The sequence below is a fragment of the Micromys minutus genome (genome assembly GCF_963924665.1).
Source record: "Micromys minutus genome assembly, chromosome: 13".
Classification (NCBI taxonomy): Eukaryota; Metazoa; Chordata; class Mammalia; order Rodentia; family Muridae; genus Micromys; species Micromys minutus.
The window spans coordinates 2672413-2694868 of record NC_137982.1 but is presented as its reverse complement, the minus strand read 5'-3'; the positions used below and the strand labels follow the sequence as shown (position 1 = coordinate 2694868).

General features: G+C 50.0%; 2 protein-coding genes across 6 annotated transcripts in view; both read left to right on the top strand.

Moving 5' to 3' along the window:
* The window catches only part of SEC16A (SEC16 homolog A, endoplasmic reticulum export factor), a 32007-nt gene extending 21382 nt beyond the window's left edge, over positions 1-10625 (top strand). For 3 of the 4 annotated variants that reach the window (XM_080927092.1, XM_080927091.1, XM_080927089.1), the window contains 12 exons: positions 290-535; positions 1071-1153; positions 2600-2749; positions 3462-3539; positions 3725-3781; positions 3923-4034; positions 4370-4507; positions 4750-4844; positions 5557-5631; positions 6258-6317; positions 7102-7179; positions 9156-10625. In XM_080927092.1, the coding sequence (XP_080783218.1) occupies positions 290-535; positions 1071-1153; positions 2600-2749; positions 3462-3539; positions 3725-3781; positions 3923-4034; positions 4370-4507; positions 4750-4844; positions 5557-5631; positions 6258-6317; positions 7102-7179; positions 9156-9224 (1241 nt within the window). In that variant the 3' untranslated portion in view covers positions 9225-10625. The remainder of the gene's footprint in view (positions 1-289; positions 536-1070; positions 1154-2599; positions 2750-3461; positions 3540-3724; positions 3782-3922; positions 4035-4369; positions 4508-4749; positions 4845-5556; positions 5632-6257; positions 6318-7101; positions 7180-9155) is intronic. The other variant, XM_080927090.1, reaches the window with a different exon arrangement.
* A 266-nt stretch (positions 10626-10891) lies between these two features.
* Positions 10892-22319, top strand: INPP5E (inositol polyphosphate-5-phosphatase E). 2 transcript variants are annotated; one of them, XM_080928080.1, is made up of 11 exons: positions 10892-11052; positions 11247-12288; positions 17576-17699; positions 18122-18219; positions 18815-18939; positions 19300-19419; positions 19606-19713; positions 20201-20362; positions 20434-20549; positions 21051-21187; positions 21634-22319. In XM_080928080.1, the coding sequence occupies exons 2-11, from the start codon at positions 11465-11467 to the stop codon at positions 21764-21766; spliced, it is 1947 nt and encodes a 648-aa protein (XP_080784206.1). In that variant the 5' UTR covers positions 10892-11052; positions 11247-11464; the 3' UTR covers positions 21767-22319. The 2 variants fall into 2 exon arrangements, with proteins under 2 accessions (XP_080784206.1, XP_080784205.1); XM_080928079.1 differs by having other exon boundaries at positions 10892-12288.
* Positions 22320-22456: the final 137 nt, after the last annotated feature.

Sequence of the window (22456 nt, the reverse complement as noted above, 5' to 3'; positions counted from 1 at the left end):
GACCTAACAAAGCAGCGCTGTGCCAGGGATCACTCGATGTAGTTTTCAGCTCCCGTCCCATATCACATCTGCTGATGGTCATTGGTGTACCCATCCTGATCCTGAGCTCCTAGGACATGAACATTCTGCTTTTTCCTAGACCACTGGAGGGTGCTGTTTTTCAGCTACCTCATAAAAGAAGCATGTCTGTGCAGAACAGCTTATGTGCTTGTGTTGTGCTGATCAGTACTTGCCTGGAGCAATCAGCCACAGTGACCTTAGAGTTCCTCTTCTCCACTGTGCCCTACAGCTCCTCAGACACTACCTGATGGCCAGCCTGCTCACCTTGCTAGGGTGCCGATGTTCCCAGTGCCAATGTCTCATGCCCCACTGGAGCTGGGTCCTACCTATGGACCCCCAGGGTCTGCACTTGGCTTCCCAGAATCCTCCAGATCTGATCCTGCAGTGCTGCATCCTGGGCAGGGCCTGCCACCCATTACACCAGGTCTCCAGGAAAGTGGGCCACCACTCCAGGAGGTCAGAAGCCCAGACCCAGGTATGTCTGCTGAGGGATAGATGTTGTCCTAAGAGCAGAGCTAATTGGTCTTGGTGTTAAGGAAAGTAGCTGGTAGAAGATACTGTCTGGACTAAAAGTTCTAGCATTGCAAACTGCTAAATGTCTCAGTACAGTTGAAGCAGTAATGCTAGTTTCGGTTGTGGCTTGGCCTTGTGTTACCATTTAAAGTGTAAAAGAATGGTCCTGGGGCATTTGTGGAGTCTGTCTTAGTGCTGTACTAAAGTCCTTGTGGGCTACACCAGTGGGGTTGGCAGGTGTTTCTCTGGAAGCCAGATTTGATGGATCCTGTGCCTGCCTGTGCCTGTCTGACTATCTGAGCAAAACAAAACATATGATTGCTTTTAAAGAGCAAAGTAGTTAGTTGCCACACACCTGGGGAAACGTTCCTTTTGTGTATTGGAAAGGAGCACTGGTGACTGAGCCTTCGTTCTCAGTCTGTGCTCTGCCAGGCTCTGCTTACTCTTACCCCATGGCAGCAGCTCCAGGACCTAGTCATTCTCTTTTGTTTTGACAGAAATGGTGTCACGGGGCTCACCTGTCAGACACTCCCCTCCAGAGCTCAGTGAAGAGGAGTTTGGCGAGAACTTCACTGATCTGGTACTTCCCAATCTTCTTGTAACTCTTTTCTGGGAGTTCATTGAGTAGATACTGGTTCCTTGTTCTTAGCCTAAAATAGGAAGGAAATGAAGGTAATGCAATTATTCTTAAATTCGATTCTTACAGAGAAAGTGTTTCTAAAATCATTGTAGCTGAGGCCAGGGAGATGGGTCATTTGTTAAGGGTGCTTGCCACCAAGCCTGATGTCCTGAGCTCACTCTCACATGGGGGACAGAGAGAGCCAACTCCTACAAGTTACCCTCTGACTTCTACACACGTACTCTAACACACATGCCCCCAAGACGTCCAAATGATTAATTTTAAAAATTACTTTAACTCTTCAAATGTAAGAGTTGGGAAAGAGGCAAGAAGAGAATCTAGTGTTATAGAAGCAGATCCTTTAAGCTGAAAGACCACCACCCCCACCATCCCCCGTAGTGAAATTCTAGATATAATGTTCAAAGATGGAGAATCTTCCTGATTCTCTACCCTCACTGTACAACACAGCTTGGCATTTCGGTTTTCCTGAAATGGCAGTCACTGCAGCACACAAGGTCTGGTGCGGACACTCTTCTGTGTGCACTCACCCAAGAAGGGCAGACGCATGTTTCTGGACGTTTCTTTACAGATACCCTGCTCTAAATGGGTGACCCGTCAGTAGGTGTTTCCTCGTCTCAGCCTGTTCCTGAAATGACAGGGAGGGCTTCACTGTGTGGTGACCATGCCTTCACCCAAACTGGATCACTTAAAGAAAAAAACTTTGCTTTCATTTGTGTGTGTGCACATGCGTGTGTATGCATGGGTTCCTATAGAGGCCAGAGGAGGGCATTGAATTCCCTGGAACTGGAGTTACAGGTATTTGTGACCCATTGGAAGTGAGTGCTGAGAACTGATTGCAAGAGCAGTAAGCACTCTTAATAAGTGAGCCATCTCTCCACCCTCTTTGTTTCATCTTTATTGTGGTAGGGGTGGGGATGGTGCATGTACCACAGTTTGCCTTTGTTAGTCTGAGGAAACTTTGTGGAGTTTGGTTCTCTCCTTCCACTTTTATGTGAGCTCTAGAGATCAAACTCACGTTGGCAAGCTTGAGTTGCAAGTGCCTTACCACTAAGCCTCATTAGCTCACGGAGAGGATATTTTAAATTGTGATATTTTTCTAACAGCACCATGCCCCGCTCTAAGCAGTCCCACCCTTAGGACATGCATATACTTCTTCTCTTGGAGTGTGATGCTCCTTGCTAGGTTTTGTGGGCTGGACTTGGCATTTCTCTAGCAGACTGGGAATGTTTCAAAGTTCCTGGTCTGCCAGCAAGGGCGACCCCTCCCCTCCGCTCTGCTCTGCTCTCTTCGGTCTCTGCCTACTAGGGACACAAGTCAGGTGTGCTTCCCAACCCTCAGTCCCTCACAAGGAGCTCCAGGAGAGCTTTTCATCTTGCTTTGTGACAGGGCTCCTCCAAAACAGCACAGGATTTGGAAACCCCCCCAGTGTGGGATCTTGGCGGCTCCAATCTGACACGTACTCCATCTTTGACACCTGATTCTGAAGGGAAGAAACCTGCACAAGCTGTCAAAAAGGAGCCCAAGGAGCCCAAAAAGGTATGACCCAGTCCTGCAGAGAGGTGGGAGAGGTGAGGCAGCGACCAGGGATGGGGGGAGAGTGGGGGGGTCAGTACCTGAAGCAGCTCTCCTTGGGAGTCAGAGGCAAAGGAAAAACATCCATTTGTTCTAAATCAAAAATTTGTAAACTAATTTTCCCAAGATGTAACATAATACATGAAACTGAGTGTGTAAAGCATGTCACAGCTGCATGTCACAGCTAGGCAAGTCTGTCTCCTTCTGTCCTCCCCCTCTGTGTGTGTGTGTGTGTGTGTGTGTGTGTGTGTGTGGCATAGTATCAATCTGAGGTTGTTAAAAACAACACATACCAGCCAGGTATGGTGGTGCACACCTTTAATCTCAGCACTCAGGAGGCAGAGAGGCATCCCTGCAAGTTTCAGGATGGCCATATTTATGTAGTATGACACTGTCTCAAAAAAAAAAAAAAAAAAAAGATACACTTAGGGTTGCTGGGTGCTTTCCTAGCATGTGGGAGATCCTGAATCTCATCCCCTGCGCTGTGAAAATATGCAGATCATTACACATCCAAACCCTTTGACTTGTATGGTCATAGCATCCCATATGAGCTCATCCTCCTGTGTCTAAACTAACCTCTGTCCCCATGATGGTTAACTGCTCAGCCCTTGTCCTTTTCATGCCGGGCTTCTCAAACTGGGAAGAGGCCTCATGCGTTTCTGATGATTTTATTTAGACGGAGTCCTGGTTCTCCCGTTGGCTGCCTGGGAAGAAAAGGACAGAAGCTTATCTACCAGATGACAAGAACAAATCAGTGAGTATTGTGGCAGTCGCCTAGTGGGGGAGATGGGTAGGTGATGATCTGTCACTGCTTGATAGTGTAATGTATTAGGATAATGTATTAGGATTCATAACAGCCCTGAAAGAGTTCACTTTCTCTCAATCAGATTCTGATTCTTTTCATTTTCATTGTATTTTTTCTTTTAAAAATCTTGACAGATTGTTTGGGATGAAAAGAGAAACCAGTGGGTGAATTTGAATGAACCAGAGGAAGAGGTAAGCAGTGTCTTTAGTTCCCTGTTTCAGGGGAAGGGTGCCTGCTTTATTCCTTGTCACCTGGGCAAGGCCTCCCTTTGGAGAGTCCTCACTGGTCTCCATCGTGTTAAAGGCATTGCTGAGCTGTCTCTCCCTCTGCAGAAGAAGGCTCCACCCCCACCTCCAACATCGTTCCCCAGGGTTCCCCAGGTGACTCCCACTGGGCCTGCAGGACCACCCACGGCCTCCGTGAATGTGTTTTCTAGAAAAGCAGGTAATAGTTACAGCAGAAATCAGAGGCGTCTGTGTAGAACATTGTCCTATGGCATCCAGAGCTCTGTCAGCTGTCCCGATGCTTCTGCTGTCCATGCTAGGGACAGTGCACTTCCGCCCTAGAGAGAAAAGCCCAGTTACCCAGCACACGATGGGATCCAAGCTTTCTGTTAGTGAATATGCAGCCTGTGTGCCTGGGTAGAATGGAAACCAAGCCCAATAGTCAGTTCTGCTGTGGGCCCTCATTAGTTCTTCTGATTCAGTGGGAACCAAGTGTCTTGGATCTTGGAGGTCCCTTAGTGCTCCACTGAATTTTACTCCCCCTCTCGTTGCTAGGTGGGTCCAGAGCTCGTTATGTGGATGTTCTAAACCCAAGTGGAACACAGCGGAGTGAACCAGCTCTTGCTCCTGCAGATTTCTTTGCTCCTCTCGCCCCACTGCCAATCCCTTCTAACTTATTTGTACCAAACCCAGGTAGGCAGCAAACGTGTTAGCCCTACTTCTTCATCAGTTTCCAACTATGAGCCTCTGGCCCTAGTCTTCCTTAGAAGAATAGCTGGGCCAAGGTGCAAAGGAGCAAAGGTTTGTATATACTTCTTTGGCTATTGGACTTTTCCCCCCTGAGGATCCGTGGTTGAACCCTCACATGTGGGTTGTTATACAGAATGTCCCAGAGATCGGGCTGGGGTGATGACTTCGTGTCCCCTCATTCACAGATGCAGAAGAACCACAACCTGCAGATGGGACTGGCTATAGGGGACAGGCACCCTCTGGGACTCAGCCTAAGGCAGAACCCACCCTGGAACCCAAGGTATATGTAGTGCTGTGGGAGGAAGGTAAGGGGTCCCTGTGTCCTTCAGGATTCCTTTGCTCTCTGCAAATCAGTGTTGGGTGTGTCCATTTGACTCTGGCCATGCGGTCTATATTTGTTTGATAGAGACATTAGAAGGTGAATGCAAAGTCTGAGGAAGGCACTCAAGGTTCAGTGTGGAGAGAGGAGAGGCTCTAAGGATGGGGTGATGGCTGCTTCAACAGTACAGTCCATTAATGTTTCTTGCTTTGAAATAATGTGGTGGTAATTGTATGTTAAATATATTCACCAAAGTTTTTAAAATTAGAAAAAAGTTAGAAAACAAAGAACTAGGTAGCAGTACAAAAGTAAAGAAGGGATGAGAGGTGAGTCCCCGTGTTTTTAGGAAAGCCTGTCCTAGTCTGGACCCCGTGGCTTCTCACTGCTGTCCATAGAGTGGGAGGGCAGTGATGTGGGCACACACATGCTTGTGGGCAATGCCTAGTATGATTTGATGGCTGTTACATCCAGAGCCACTCCAGGCAGGACAGTGGGGTCTTGGGGAAAACTCTCCTGTGTCACCTCTCACAGAGGCACCAGGAACGATCAGAATAGTCTTTAGGCTGTGCTACAGGAGCAGGCAGTTTTCCTCTCCCTAGGTGTAAAAGCTTAGATTCTTTGGAATTGGACAGTTACCACATTTCCACATTGCTCATTTCATATTTTCTCATAGGCAGTAAGCTCTACAGTATCAGCCCCTGGACCTGAACTCTTACCCTCCAAACCAGATGATTCCCGAGGAGGAGAGGTAGGGAACACCATCGGTGTATGAGTGCAGTGTGTGTGTGTGTGTGTGTGTGTGTGTGTGTGTGTGTGTGTGTGTGTGTGCGCGCGCATTTGTGTATTACATGTGTGCAGGAGAAGAGATGAGGGCACGCATGTGCATGGGTGTGTGCATGTCGCATGTCTTTGGGGGTACTGTAGCCTGGAATGGAGGCTCAGCCAGCAGTGCACCATCCCGTGGTGACTCTTCAGAAGTATCTGCAAGTGAGTGTGAGAAGGAAGTGCAAGATGGAAACACTTAATGTGTTGGACTCACAGCAACACTTTAACTCATATGATCACTTTTGCTCAGGAGCTCTAAGTCAGGTGTGGGCTGACATCATCACCTTCTAGCCAGGTCTCCCTCATAGAATCCTAAGCAATTTCAGAACTTTGAAGTGTCACAAAGTATGAGCTAAGACCTAGACAGATTTTTTTTCCCCTTCTCCCAGTGTAATGATGATTTTCTTAACCAAAACTGTGGGGGACATTTGAAGCCACCCCTGGCTGTCTCCATTTGAGTGGCATTGATTCTAATGCTCCACGGGCAGCTTGGAGCAGTGGAGCATGCTGATCGTCATGTCTGTGTCTGTGTGTTCTTGCCGTTCGTAGCTCTCGCGCTGTAGCTCTCTGAGCTCGCTCTCACAGGAAGTGAGCCGGCATTTCCATCAGGTATCTGTGGCTGATGGCTCCCTCCACGGGGCTGGCTGTGTAACTGCTATATGTCCCTTAGAGACTGTCATCCTCTTTACTTTGTCACTAACCCCTTGTCTTAACCAAGCATTATGTGGGCAAAGATGCAGTTTTCTTTTATTAAATGGCCTGGGTTTGTGACACTGTCTAGATATGCTGGTGGTGGATGTGCCTCACAGCGTTCAGAATGCTCAGGTGAGCTCCCAGCCCTGCTCCTTGTGAAGTGGCCTGTCCCCTACCAGGCTGTCAACATCTCCTGAATTAGGACACTACTTGAGAAGAAAGATTTCTTCTTGCTGATGAGGCTTGAGGAAATCTGTTTGTAGCCATTAGGAATGTGGACATGCCATCATGTGGCCAAACTAGAGGAGACAAGGAATGCTTTTCATCTTTTCATCTTGTGTTTTGGAGTCAGGCTGTATCAATAGCTTTCAATGGAAAGTCTTCAGGGGACATTTCTGACTACCCACAGCTCTAGAGTGGGCACACTGCCTCCTAACTGCTTGACTAGCACTAATGAAATCTCAGCCTCCTGCACTCGTTGTCTGCATGTTGTTCAAACTCTTTTACTGCATGGTGCTTATTAGACTTTGGCTGTTCCCTCACCCACCCAGTAATGAAAACAAGTGTTACCAGAGGGGTCTCTCTCTGGGGCCTATTTGGGGCATTCATGGTCCTTTCTGAGGTGTGGCTTATGTCTGCTCCTGGGACAGCAACTTCTGTGAAACACTGGCTTGCTGAGGTCCTTCTTTGTGCTTCGCAGGCTCCTGGAGACCACTGTCCTGTAGAAGCCACTCCTGGTGGGTCTGTGCCCTTTTATAACCCTGCTCAGTTGGTGCAGGTGAGTGAGCCTTGCCTTTGTTCCCCACAGCCCCAACTTGCCTGTTCAGTGAGTCTCCTTTGTTCCCTGGTTGTTCTTTTTGGGGTTTGGTTTGGTTTTGTTACTTGTTTTCTGGGTCTCTCTGTGTAGCCATAGCCATCCTAGAACTTATCCGTAGACCTCCTTCTTGACTCAGTCTGCGTCCTCTGTTGTATGCTCCTCTCACGGCTTTGGCCTCTTTGGGTTCTGGGCTATTGTTTCTCTCATTTGCCATGACTGAGGGTTGGCTCCCACTATTGCTGACCTCCCATTCCTGACAGGATGCACAGCTTTCCCAGGTTAGCCACACATCACAGGCTCAACTCAGTCCCCTCCCCTGCCTCCTCCTCCTCTTCTCCTTAATGCAGCTGTACCAAGCTGGAGAGACGGCTCAACGGTTAAAGCACTAACTGCTCTTCAGAGGTCCTGAGTTCAAATCCCAGCAACCACATGGTGGCTCACAACCATCTGTAATGGGATCTGATGCCCTTTGCTGTTGTGTCTGAAGAGCTTACATATAGCAAATAAATAAATCTTAAAAAAAAAAAAAAAAAAAGAGCAGCTCTACCAAGGAGACCCCTGGTTTGTCTGGATGACACATTGTTCAGTATCTTCAGGCCTCAGCACTTGACTCTTGAAGACCCTTTGGGTCTGCCCTAGGTGCTGGGCTGAGAGTTTGCTGAGTGTAGTTTTCAGATGGGAATTTTATCAGATTAAAAGTGGTAGTGCCATTTTCTGGTGCCCACTGTAGGGAGTCCAGGTCTTCATTCTCTTATTTCTGAGAAATGGAATGGCATCTTTGCTGAAGGACACACACCCCTTCCCTCAGCCGTAGCTCTTTATGTTCTTGTGCCCAGGAGAGTCTGGAATGTTTCTCTCCTCCATCATCTTTTGGAGACGTGTAGTCTGTCTGCTGTGTGGTGGATCTGGGGAGGGGATGAGCCTTAGGCAAGCATCTTTATTTTGGGGGACAGGGGACTTAAACATGCTAGACAAGGTACTTACACATGCTAGACAAGTACACTACAGACTGAGATGCAGCCCTGGGGCAAGCAGCATGTGTGGGGTGTTGTTGTTGTTGTAGTATTTGTTTTTGTTTTTAATCAAAGGACAAGCAAGCAAACTTTATTTATGGATATGGATATTTTGCTACATATATGTATGTCTGTTTACCATTTGTATACCTAGTGACTACAGAGACCAGAGAAGGCATCAAATGCCCTGGAACTGGAGTTACAGATGGTTGTGAGTCATTGTGTGGGTGCAGGAATTGAACCCGGGTGATCTGGAGGAGAAGTAATCATTGGTTTGCTTTTTATATATGCCATAAAAAGTCTATTGAGAAGTAATTAAATCATTCTTTGCAGCCAGGAAGGGTTCAAAATGAGTTATCTGGGCAGGTATCTTGACATTCTGAATGTGATGTTCTCAGCCCACTCTAACAAGGACTCAGCCCTGGTCACTGTCTGTCTAGTCCTCCTGCGGGTCCTAGGGCCCTGTGCCAGCCTGTGCAGACGAGGCTGCTGCCGTCAACATTTCTGTCCATATTTTCAACTACAAGATCTAATTTTTCCTTTGACCTTGTAGTTGAGTAGTTCTGACAGATTTCTTGGATTTGATTCCAGTAAGTTCCCTCGCGGTATGCGGCGTCCCTGTGCTTTCAGGAACAGAAAACCATAGGCCACCAACCACCCTTGGACTCAGTGAGCCCTTGACTGGCCCAGCTCTGTGGCACTAACTCAGCTCTTGTGCCCTCAGAGAAGTGGCAGAACAGAAACAAGCCATGGCTGCAGTGCTGTGGGCTGGAGTGCTGAGCAGCAGAGACTTGGCACCGACAGAAGCTGACACAGAGTGTACCCATTTGTCAGTGATCTGTGGATTTGCCCTGTAGACCCATCCCGCACAGCCTCTGGGCATGGGCACATGTAGATAGATCATTGCTGTTCCTTTTGTTCCAGGCTCCTGTCACCTCCGGGAGTTCAAGGCCAGGGAGGATTGGCCAAAGAAAATACGCGGCATTGAACTAGGATTGCTGCTGGATTCTTGCTTGGAACCATGAGATGACTAGATAACTGTTCTTCACCAAGATCCAAAGGAGTTGCCTCAGGTCTCGTGGATCCCAGATGGACATGGCAGTAACTCAGAGCCGGTCATACTGTGTGTCTCCCTCCTTGCAGCCTGTGTATATGAATTATTGAAAATTTGATTTCAAGGTTCCTTTCAGATGCTGGATAGAATGAATCTAATTCAAAGTCTTTTATGTAAAAGAACAATGTTTCTAGTCACTTTAGACAAATTAAGGTTTAAGTCACTTGAGAATACCCCTGAAGAGAGGCGAGACAGGGCTTCTCCACAGCAGAGCACTATTCCTTGGAAACCAAGGCCTTTCTCACCTAAGAAATGGTGCAAACCAGCCAGGGCTCCTTAGGATGCTGAGAGAAGAACGGCTGCCTGCCTGGAAAGGACTGACTAATGGGCTGCCTGGGCAACTGTGCCCTGTCCTGTGAACTGGGGAGTACATGCCAGCTCCTCAAAGAGTCACCAGATGTCCGCCACTCACAGGCTGGGTGGGAAGTGGTTACAAGAGCATGTCTCTCAGAGAATTCCCAGCTTCACTCCATTTTCTGTGGCCTGATTAGGGCTGGGTGGACTTTACTGCTCAGAGCTTCCAGTCATGGCTCAGTCGCTGGAGAGCTCCAGGGAGCTGATATTCTGAAGCTGCTGATCTATGCAGGTCAGAAACTGACTGCGTGCTGCAAAGGTCTGTATGGAGTCCTCTAGCTGACTCCATGTCACCTGCAGACAGCACTTAAGGACTTGGCGGTATCTCAGAGTGGCTTACGGTGTCCTAGCTGACACTCTGGAACCTTGCATCTCTACCCCAAAGCCCAAGGACCTTCAGCAGCTTTACTGACTTAAGCATATCAATTCAAGGAGCTGCCGCCACGTTGAAACTCAGAGCTTTAAGGCTTCACTGACTGTTCCTAAAACTATCCTTACACTCTAAAGAGGAGGGGAAAGAGATTTAAAATATGTATGAAAATCAGCAGGTAATTTGGGTAGAAAACATAAATGGTTCGTTTGGTATTAAATTTAGAAATTGTAGAACATGGAATTAGTACAGCCCTTCCTGGTTTTCTGGTTCCCTGCATCATCTAGGACTCATAGAATGGTTTCCAGAATGTTCCATAGATGAGTGTGCGTGGACCCTCCTGCTCCTGCCATTAAGAAAGGCCTGTCCCTGTGGGTCAGTAGCAACTTGTGTCCTTGCTGGGACCAGGCAGGACCCTTGCCTCTGGTGCAACCTTGCCCAGGCTCTGTGTTGACTGCCAACCACTTTTGATTCAAGAAACTTCTTCCCTGGGAGCTGCTATTTTTCCAAAATTCACGTTGTTAAATAAAATATTTTGGGCTCTCAAGTAACTTCATTTATGGCTTCCTTTGTGTTTTGAGGGGCAGGCCAGCAAGATCTTTCTTTGGTGTCGGTACAGCCTTGCAAACTGTTGGGTGTGACTCCCTGTGTCTGAGTATGGCCTCTTTCTGCTCGGCAGGGCGGAGATTGGGGGCGTGGCTTCCAGGCGCGGGGCTGTGGTCCTCCGGCCGCTAGGATGCGCTGTGGTGGCGGCATGATCTTGGGCCGGGCGCTTCTCAGGACGACCACAGAGCGGGACCTGGGCCAGGGTGACCACTAGACTGAACTGGGGCGAACCCTGGGCGGGGGCCGGGGCACGGGGCAGCAGTCGTTGTTCCAGTCGCCGCCGTGACTTGGCTAGGCCCGCCTCCGCCAGCGCCGTGCCCAGCTGGATCAGACCTCGGGCGTCCGGCGGCAGGTCTACGACTGAACAGAGGGCGCAGGTGAGCCTAGGATGCTGGTCCTGCTGCCCTACTCTGCCACGGTGGGGTGGAGGGCTGGCCCGGGGTGCTGGACAGACTTCTCTGCAGCTCCGTGAAATGCAGCCCCGACCCCCTGGTGCCTGTTCTCAAGAGGTCGTTCATAAGACCAGGGAGCTGGCTTCAGGGAGCTAAGAGATTTTTCTGGGTTTCCTCAGGCATCTGTGAGAACTCAAGTCTCCAGCCATGCAGCTACAGGCCCTGCTCCAAAATGACCGCCCCATGCCACAAAGAGAGCCACCCGAGTTCTCATGGCATCTTGCTGGCGACCTCTGACGAACATCCTTGACAACAAGAATTGCTTGTTAATCTCCAAGGGAGGATCCCTTATAGGAGGGCCAGGCTGAGTGGGTCAGGGCTGGCCAGGTCCCGGACTATGCCGTCCAAGTCAGCTTGCCTGCGTCACACGGAGGCACCTGGGCAGCTGGAAGGCAGAATGCTCCAGGGACAGCTTCCGAACACGGAAAAAAAGCTCATCCCAACACGAGGCTCCTTACCAGCCACGGACTCTGAGGGTTCAAAGACAAACCCCATGCCTCCTTTCAGCATTCCAGCAAACCCAAGCAACCAGAACCCACAAGCTAAGGCAAGCCCCATCACCCCACAGCCAGCCATTAGACCCAAGTTGGAGCGGACCCTGTCCCTCGATGACAAGGGCTGGAGAAGAAGGCGTTTCCGGGGCAGTCAGGAGGATCTGACTGTCCAGAATGGGGCCGTTCCCTGCAGGGGTTCCTTGCAGGACTCCGTAGCCCAGTCCCCTGCCTGCAGTCGTCCCCTACCCTGTCTCAGCACATCCTTGCAGGAGATATCAAAGCCCCAAAGGGCCACAGGCAGTGAGGGAGGGAGCCCATCCTTGTGGAGTGACTGTCTTTCTGGAATGATGAGCACCTCCTTGGACCTCCTGCACAGAGAGGCTGCCTCAGGTGGGCCCCGCTCCAGGTTGGCAAGTTTGCATGCCACACACACACCACCAGCTATGGACCTCAACATAGCCTCCAGCTCCCTGAGAACAGCAAACAAGGTTGACCCTGAGCACACGGACTACAAGCTCCGCATGCAGACCAGACTGGTCAGGGCCCACAGCAACCTAGGCCCTAGCAGACCCCGGAGCCCCCTGGCTGGTGACGATCACTCCATTCAGTCAGCCAGATCTTCTTTCAGCCTTCTGGCCCCCATCCGCACCAAGGACATCAGAAGCAGGTAGGGCTTCCAGGAGGGAGGGGCAGGGAGCTCTGGGGCTGTCATCCCGAGGCCTCCCATCTAATCAGGCCAAGAGCAAACTGAGCCCAGTGTGGCGGCTCAAGCTTGTAATCTCAGAGCGTAAAAAGCTGAGGCTGGGTAATCACAAATTCAAGGCCAGCCTGGTCTACCTGCAGCTACCATCTACATAAATAGGTAAATGTAAGAAGTCAAGCTGCCCAGAGGCTATATGAATGGATTGAGACAGAGAATGCCTAAGACTTGGAAATGGAAAATAAGGCAGAACTCCCATCCTCCCTCAGAAATCATGCCTGCCTCCTCTGTATCCTTCCAGAGCCTTGCCTTTGGGGTCCAGTGTCCCCCACAGACACTGTGAACCTGTAAAAGTTGCTTGTATACCTCATTCTTTCCATAGGCGGATGAGAGCACACCTGCCGTGTTCTTATGGCACCTGTAGAATATTTATTTCCTTGCGTCCTGTTAGGCAGCTTGCTCAGTGAGTGTCTCCGTTGGCCCCTTTCTCTGTACGGAGGGCCACAGGTTTCTTTAGCTGTACTTTTTAAACCACTGCCCACGAGGGGCACTCAGGGACTTCTGATGATGCCTGAGGGAGGGCTGGGTGCTGTCCGATCACACTTTGGGCCATAGGTCAGCGTTTTACCAGGTACCAGTTAACCCACTTAACCAAGGAACAGGATTGATTAGCTTATCCTATGCCACTGGGAGAGCTGCCACACTGTCTAGAGCCACAGGATGGGCGCTTGCTGATATCCACTGAGACCTCTGACCTGCCACAAACATCCTGAGACGCCTCTGTTCCTTGCATGGCCTCTCTGACTCCAGTAATTAACTTGTATGGAGCTCTACTGAAAAGAGCCCGGGAGCCACCCCAAGGTGAACCCTTTCTTGTATGACTTTACCCATCCTTAGTCCCCTTCTGGAGTCTTGGTCTTGGCCTGTAAGGAGTATCCTGCTTAGCTCTCCTACAGCCATATTGTGGACATGCGGTGGGTGGGAAAGTGAGAGAGGGGAGGGTTATTTCCAGGAGCCTCCTAAACAGGTGACTACAGGCTAGAAAGTTTCATGCAAGAGACTAGAGTGAGGATGCCTTGCTCTAGAAGGGCAGAGGAAGTTTCGTTTTCCTCTGAGAGTGACAGACTCTCTTACAGTACAATTTCTGCCTGTGTCTCCAGCTGGTCATTTCTAAGTTTCCCAGTGACTCCAGCTAACTGCAGGGCCCTGTTCTGGAGATGTTGGGGTGCCTATATCTTCAGACTGCTTCCAAAGAATGCCACATACTGAGAGGCCTCAGGTAGACACATCTTTAGTGAGGCCACCATCCAGTTCCCTTTGGTTGCTGGAGGTAGGCCTCACTCCCAGCACCCCACCTGTACTCTATGCCTCACCTCTTCACTAAGCCCGGCTGCTCTGTAGCATGCCCTGGTGTCCTCAGGTCATCAGAAGGCCAGCAATCGATCCTTTTAAATATTCAAAATATTTAAACATTCTTATTACTTTTTAATTAGGGGAGTGTGTGTGTGTGTGTGTGTGTGTGTATGTGTGTATGTGTGTGTGTTCGCGCGCACACAGAAATCATAGGTGCTGGATTCCCTGGAGCTGGAGGTATAGGCAATTGTGACCTGCCCAATAGTCCTGGACACCAAACTAAGGTCCTCTAGAAAAGCAGCAAGCTTTTGTTTTGTTTTTGAGACGAGGTTTCTTTGTGTAGCCCGTCTGTTCAGTAGATCAGGCTCAGAGATTTACCTGCCTCTCCCTAGTGCTGGGGCTAAAGGTATATGCCTTCACTCCTAGAAAACGCACTCTCAACCACTGAGCCATTTCTCCAGTCCCACTGGGGTCTTTTACATCTGGATTGACACTCCCCTCTCAGATCCCCTCCCACAGTCCCTCTCCCCATTCCCCCTACCCTTCTCTTCTGAGATGGTGCAGGCTCTCCTGGGTATCCCCCAACCCTAGCATATCTAGTCTCTGTGGGACTAGGCGCATCTTCTCCCACTGAGGCCAGACAAGGCAGCCAGCTAGAACATAGCCCATGGACAGGCAGCAGCTTTTAGGACAGCCCCCGCCCCATGTGAAGACCTAGCTGTATATTTGCTACATATGTGCAGGGGCCCAGGTCTAGCCCAGGTCTGGTCTTTGGTTGGTGGTTCAGTCTCTGAGAGTCCTCACCCCCACCCCACACCTCCAAGGGTTCAGATTAGTTCATCCTGTTGGTCTTCCTTGTAGAGTTTCTATCCCCTTCCGGGTCCTCAATCCTTTCCTATGGGGGTCTTTTTAAAGAGTACTGTTTCTACTATGTTCAAAGCATTGTTTTGTGCAATCCATAGGAAGTGAAAATTAGTCTGAGTGATATGTGCGGACCCCTACTGAGTCACAGAGAGGTGATGAAGGAGGGGCTTCCTCCACGGGCCTTGTAACTGCATCTTGTTCTAGATCAGTGGTTGGCATGATGTAGCTTTCAGCTCTTTCTGCCTTAGCCTCTAGCTACTCATTTGGGAGAGTGCCTGGTACTTGTGTGGCAAGAAGGGAGGTGGTGTTGACAACACTTTACTGTGGGACACAGGCTTGATTTGTATGAGTCATGAAATAGAGTCATTGTTTTCTTTTTCAACAATTTGAAAAGTATGAAAGCTACTTATCTTGTGAGCACTGGTGTTTCACCCGCATGTGTATCTGTGTAAGAGCATTGGATCCTCGGGAGCTAGAGTCACAGTGATGAGCTTCCATGTGTGGGTGCTGGGAATTGAACCCAGGACCTCTGAAAGAGCAGCCAGTGCTTTTAGCTGCTAAGCCAGCATCTCTCCAACCCTGTGAAAACTACACTTAATGGCTGGATCAGACCTAGGACAGTCTGCCAGCTGCTGTTTCAGAAGAGGCCCTGGCATCTTCCAGGGCATCTTGTACCCAGAGACCACCAGGTTACAGTAGCTGACCTGCTACTTAAGAAAAAAATTTGCCTTTAATTATTATACATATCTGTGTGTATGCATGCACATGCTCATGGGAATAGATAGTGAACATGTATAAATCAGAACAGTGTGTGGCCAGACCTTTTTTTGTTCTTTTTTCTTTTCCTTTCTTGTGACAAGGTCTCACTATGTAGTCTTGGCTAGCCTGGAACTTGCTGTGTGGACTAGGCTGGCCTCACAGATATCTGCTTCCTGGGATTAAAGGCTTCCTGTCACTTTTACTCAGAAGATCTGGAATGCTCTCCCCTAAATAGGTTTGGGAAGAAGCTGTGCTCCCTAGGCTGGGCCCAGGAATGAGCTTTTGCCCTGCTGCTGTCTAGTCATGTTTAGCCATCTGGACAAATTGTATGACTCCCTAGTTTGGAGGAAGCAGAGACAGCTTACAAGGAAGGACGTGGGGCTTTTGTGCTGGAGACTGAAAGACTAGTCTATGTCTACCCTGTGCTCAGGGTTCCTTCCTGAGTGATAGGACTCTACCGAACTAGCATAGTAGGGACTTTCTCTCATTGGCTTGGAGATGAGGTCAAGGTCTATCCCTACGGCAGCCCAGTCTCCCTCCTTGAAGGCTTATGGTTCTGCACCCTTATGACATTCTTCCCCGTGGGGTTCAGGAACATGGGTTCTGGCTCCTATTGGCTGTTGTGGTCAGAGACTTTGATTAGAATTTGAGACTCAGAAAAACATGGTTTTCTTCATGCATTCTTAAGAAGTGTGGCCAAAAACAGTAAGGAAGGACAGTAAACATTGTGGGGCATGCTTTCACCCAGCTGCCAAGACACAGAGCAGAAGACCTACAGTTGAAGGTTGAAGATCAGCCTGGACACAGCGAGACCTTGTTTCAAAAGAAGAAGAAAAGACAAGACTAGGATATGGCTTGGTTGGTAGAGGGCTTGGCTTAGCATGTATGAAGCCCAGAAAGAGGAGTCAGGGGTGGCTAGAGAGACGGCTCAGCAGTTGAGAACCCTGGCTGTTCTTGCAGAGGACCTTGGCTTGGTTCCTATCACCCTCATGGTGGCTCATGATCAAAACTCCAGTTCTAGGGGGTCAGGCAAAACACTTACATAAATAAGTAGTTTTTCTGGTTGGTTTTTGTTTTGTTTTGAATCAGAGGTGTGACAAGCTCTAGGGCTCCTCTCAGCTGATACTGGAGTGATGCTGTCTCTTTCCCTTCTTGAGACCTAGTGAAGGGCAGGAAGATAGCAAGTGGGGACAAAGGGAACCCACAGCTCAGGCACCAAAAGCTTCCTTTGGAGGTGGGATAGGAAGTGATGGCTGATAGGTGGGGTGTGGAGTCAGGAGTGGGGAGGGTGCCTGCACTGCATTGTCCCCATATCCCAGCCCGCCCGTCACCACAGGGCAGCTTCAGCACACCGCTAGGACCCCGCTTTGCACCGAGGCACATTCTCTCCAGGTAGAACTGGTTGGTGGGTGTGCATGAGAACAAGGGGGCATTGGAAGAAACAGGAGAAGGTGCCTGGGGTTCTGGAATTTGGTGGCCCCACAGACAGCATTTAGAGGAAGCCACTCTGAGCAGGACAGTGGGCCGTGTGTCCAGGCGACAAGCTTACAGAGACTTAAATTTCTTTAGATTCATTTTATGTGTATGTAGTGTCCCAGGGGATCCAGCATCCTCTTCTGGACTCCACAGGCACTAGGCACACAGCTAATGCCCATACATACATTCAGGCAAAGCTCTCATGCAGGCCCTGAGTTCAAGTCCCAGTGACCATATGGTGACCCACAACTATTTGAGGTGGGATCTGATGCCCTCTTCTGGTGTGTCTTAAGTATGTATGCATATATATTTTTTTCTTTAAAACCTTCCATTTAGAATTAAATAAATAAATCTCCTGGAACTGGAGTTAGGGATGTTTTGAGGCACCATGTGGGACACTAGAAACCAAACTTGGGTCTGGGAAGAGCAGCTAGTGATTTCATCTGCTGAGCCATCTCTCCATTGCCCTTGTAAACATGGCTTTCTGAGCACACAACCTACCCATCATCTCTCTGGAACTTTGGTGTTCTGAACTGTGGTGATGGAGCTGAACGATAGGACAGAGATGCAGTCACCTGCAGGGCTGTATGTGTTCAGTGTCTGTGCAGGCTGCTTGGGCAGCCCCTCTCGCACATGGTGGGCTTGTAGGCCCTATGGCTTATAGGACTGATACCTTTGGAGAAAGTGGCCCCAAAGGTCCTGAGTAAAGGAGCTCCTGGGTCACTCTGGTGCTGAAGCTAGCTGCTCATTTGTTTTTTTGTTTTGTTTTGGTTTTTTTTTTTTTTTTTTTTTTTTTTTGTAGGAGCTATCTGGAGGGAAGTCTGCTGGCCAGTGGGGCCCTGCTAGGAGCAGACGAGCTGGCCAGGTACTTCCCAGACCGAAACATGGCTCTCTTTGTGGCTACCTGGAACATGCAGGGCCAGAAGGTGAGAGGGGTCACAGTGAGGTAAGGCAGAGGCAGCTGGACTCCTATCCCAAGAGGCCCCAGCATCGTTCACTGGTCACAGCACAGACATAAAGCACCTTTGTCTTGAGTCTTCATGAGGGATCGGGGTTGGGCATGCACCTGGGAGGATGGCCAACCTCCCAAGCAGCACAGTAAAACAGTACCTGGTAAGAAGGGGCACCAGGCTGGGAAGTGGCAAATGAACAGTTGTGCTCAGAGGGAGACTTAAGTATATGACATGCCAAGGTCCCCTGGAAGACCAAACCTACAGCTCTGCACACTTGTCTTTGAAAAAAAGCTGGTTCTGGGACCACTTTCAGGTGATTGTGCGAGGCCTTGTTCTTGAACCTTTTGCTCCCAACCTGAGGGAGCCCAGTGACTGTTTTGTGGTCTTCACTGCAGGAGCTCCCAGCAAGCCTGGATGAGTTTCTGCTCCCCACTGAGGCTGACTACACTCAGGACCTATATGTCATTGGAGTTCAGGAGGGCTGCTCTGATAGGTGAGGCTCCACTCAATCTCCAGCATGCTGTATGGACAATGCCCTGGAGAGGGACCCAAGGCTCTCGTGGAACTGAAGCAGCGTGAGCCAGATGAGGGTCATCATCCCTAAAATGAGCATAAGTCAGTATTTCAGGTTCTGTCAGCGTTGTCCAAGGGAGCAGAGGCAGCTAAGAGGCTCTGGGCTGTCCTGGTTACATGTCCTGTGTGACCCCGACTGATTTCCCTGGAAAGTGGTCCCACAGCTATGTGCTCTTCACTGTAGTTTAGGGGTTTCCTGGCTTGTATGAGAACAGCAGACCACATATGCTCTGGGAAAGGGAGCCTGTCAGAGATAGGGCCCACCGTGCCAGCCATACACCTCTGATAGCTCACTCACATGCGTCTGGGTGGGACTGGAGATCTGCACATGCCCTCAGATTGAGGTCTTAGGCCTGAAGCCAACCCAAAGGGTCTCATGGTATATATGAAGATGCCTCAGTACAAGATGAAGCACAGTTGTGGGGTCCCCCAGGAATGCTTCCAGGGGCTCTCTGGGCAGCATATGGGGGTGGATAGAGCTGAAAGGCCCCAACTAACCTGCTTCTTACCCACAGGCGGGAGTGGGAGACACGCCTTCAGGAGACACTGGGCCCTCAGTATGTGCTGCTATCATCAGCGGCACACGGGGTCCTGTATATGTCCCTGTTTATCCGTAGGGACCTCATCTGGTTCTGCTCAGGTAGGTAAGCAGCCCCCCCATCTATGTCCCACTTTGTCTCTTTCATGTATGTACCTGTACCACAGAACACATGTGGTTACAGGACAACCTGCAAGGGTCAATTCTCCTTCCACCATATGGGTTCTAGGATCAACTTTGCTCGTCTTCAGGCTTAGCATCTTGCTGGTCCTCACATACAGGTGTTAATAACACTTGGGTCCTGTCCACATGTGCCTCCTCACAACAACCTCCACCCTCTCAAGTAAATGTGCACTTTGTGCTTGGGATCCAGCCTTTGAGGTTCCCATGTCTGAGAACACACACAGTCACACCTAGCATGGTTGTGTCTGCACACCCTGAACTCCATTCCTTGCCCTGCAGAGGTCGAGTACTCCACAGTAACTACACGCATCGTGTCTCAGATCAAGACCAAGGGGGCCCTGGGCGTCAGCTTCACCTTTTTTGGTACCTCCTTCCTCTTCATCACATCTCACTTTACCTGTAAGTGTTTGCAAGCCAGTCATACAGTCCTGACACTGGTTTGTGCGCCTCTGTCTGGGTGGGGTACCAGTAATGGTGGGTTCTCCCTCGATAGTCTGATAATCAGAACATTCAACCGTCCTCAAGACAGAGCCCCGCAGCGGACAACTGGGCAGCTCAAGCGTCTGTTCTGTTTTTGTCCCATAGCTGGAGATGGGAAGGTAGCTGAGCGGCTGCTGGACTACAGTAGAACTATCCAAGCCCTAGCTCTGCCCCGGAATGTGCCAGACACAAACCCCTACCGCTCTAGTGCAGGTAAGGATTACATCTGCACAAGACACTCAGCAGCATGACTGTTTCTGTCCCTTGTGCCCTGGCAGCTTAGCAGAAACCACTGGAGGACTTATGAGAATCAGAGTCCTCATAACTGAAATAGCCATTGGGTTTGCAGCGGGGCAGATGGGCACTCAGGGTCCAGTGGCTTGTCCAGGGCTATCAGTTTGTCCACAAGTCCTCCATGCTGACCACCTTCCTGGCCCTCACTGAGCTGTGACGCTGATAGGTGGCTAGCCTGCTGTGTGCATCAATGTTGTCCTTTGCACCTAGACAGTCCTCTGCAGTTGTTGACCTTGGCTGCTCCTGTCACTGTCTCCTGGGGGATCTGCTACCCAGCTGTGATTCTGTCAGGAAGGGGACCCAAACAGAGGAGGCCCTGTCACTCAGCCTAGAGCCCATCCACTTGTCAGCAGATCATTCCAGATGAGGGAGGCCAGCACCAATGTATTCTCCCACATGTGCCCAGGGGATGTCACTACCCGGTTTGATGAGGTCTTCTGGTTTGGGGACTTCAACTTCCGCCTGAGTGGTGGACGAGTGGCTGTGGAGGCCTTCCTGAAGCAGGATCCAGAGGTGGATGTGCTGGCACTCCTGCAACATGACCAGCTTACCCGGGAGATGAAGAAAGGTGAGCGGCCTGGAGCACAGCACCTCAGGCTTGGCCATGGCCGGCCCTCCCTGAACTCTCCTGTGTTGCAGGGTCTATCTTCAGGGGCTTTGAGGAGGCAGAAATTCACTTTCGCCCATCCTACAAGTTTGACATTGGGAAGGATACCTATGACAGCACCTCCAAGCAAAGGACACCCTCCTACACGGTATGTAACTTCAGCCTGGCCTCGGTACTCCTGCCAACCACAGCAGTGTAGGACTGACAGCACACAGCAGCCAGCCAGGTTAGCCAGCCTAAAACTTATTTCGGTCCTGAGGCCAGTGACTGCACGCTCACATCCTATAGTGAAGCACAGTGCTCTGAATGCATTACAGGCCATAGTTGATTCACACCCGAGTCCATCTGCCTGGCACTAGGTGAGAACAAGCAGGAAACACCTGCACTCTCCCTGGCTTTTCTACCAGACCTTGACTCTTGGGTATACAGTGGCACCTGGTGGACCCTGGAACATTCATGAGGTGAGAGCAAGGCAGCTCCTTGTTCTCAGAGGGCTGGAAGGGAACAGATGACATCCACATAGGTCTCTAAATGCCTAACAATCTTATTGTTCAGTGGGAGGGCTCCCTAACTGGAACAGCTAGGCCGGGGCTGCAAGGGATACCTACAGCAGAATGACAATCTTTCTGCTTCACCATCTCTTCTGAAGGATCGAGTCCTATACAGAAGCCGTCACAAGGGTGACATCTGTCCCATCAAGTATTCCTCTTGCCCTGGGATCAAGACTTCAGACCACCGTCCTGTGTATGGCTTGTTCCGGGTGAAAGTGAGGCCAGGCCGAGACAAGTAAGCCCCTGCTCATCCCTCAAAGCTGGTTGAAGCTTTGGGGGCTCTGGCCAGATGGGGTAACTTTTTTGGGATGGCTTAGGAACATGCCAATGTTTGATGCAGCCCCTAGGCTATTATGAATTTGCTTTCCTGTGAGCCTATGTCCAGCAGTTCTCAGGGTATCCCTAAAATCCCCAAGTTACTAACCTTTGTGGTTGTATGAAGCAGCAGCTTGTTCTGTCACCTGGCTCCCTAGGGTTGAGCAAGTTCCTGGGGGCAGTAGGTCCAAGGAGGCATCAGCATCACCTTCTTTTGGCACTTCCACACCCAGGGTTACAGTTGGGGCTACAGCAGCCTAGATGGGATGAACCCTAACCTCTGGACAGTGGCCCATTTTCTATGGGGCTCAGTAGGGGTGCAGCTGAAGTTGAGGCTAGCTCTTATTAAAGGATTTTCCTCCACAGCATCCCATTAGCTGCTGGCAAGTTTGACCGAGAACTGTACTTGATAGGAATTAAAAGACGGATTTCAAAAGAAATTCAGAGACAAGAAGCAATGAAGAATCAGAGCTCCAGTGCTGTCTGCACTGTGTCTTGAAGTTACCAGACCAGGACTGGCCATACAGCTGGGGGACCAAGGTCACTGCAAAGAGATGGGCTTGTTCTGCGATGCTCTTGTAAAGCTGGGGTTCTAATAAACCATGGCTAGGGGCTCTCCTGCTCTTGCCATGGACCCCACCCCTCAGGACAGTAGTGGGCTGTGGACAAGCCTCATTTACAGGCACATGGCAGGGATTTGTTGAGTAGGGGATGTGGACATTCAAGCAGCAGTTTCACACCCTCAGGAGTACCTTCTTGTCCTTGAGCACTACAGTCTCTTCAACATCCTTTTATTCCTGTTCTCATGGTTCTAGGTCTGTATCCTCCTAATAGCTCCTTTCCTTCAGGGAAGGATCTCCTCTGGTATCTTAGATGCTCAGTGCCTAGACCCCACCAGGACTAGAATGCTAGGATATTCCCTAGACATTTTGACAGGCTTTGAGACTCTACATCCTGGTCCCAGGCTCCCAACCCCCAGCTGAGTAGGAACCTCTCCTCGCCACAGGCCAAGCCCAGTATATATTAGTTTTTAGGATCTTCAGACCATCTGCTTTTGTGCTGCTAGTCCCAGAAAGGCATTAGAAATGGTGTTGCTGGGTCTCACCTTGAAGAAAGCTTACACCTCATCATTGCCCTCAGCCTTACCCCATCCCTTCAGAACATGGCCTTGAACATAGACACCTATCAA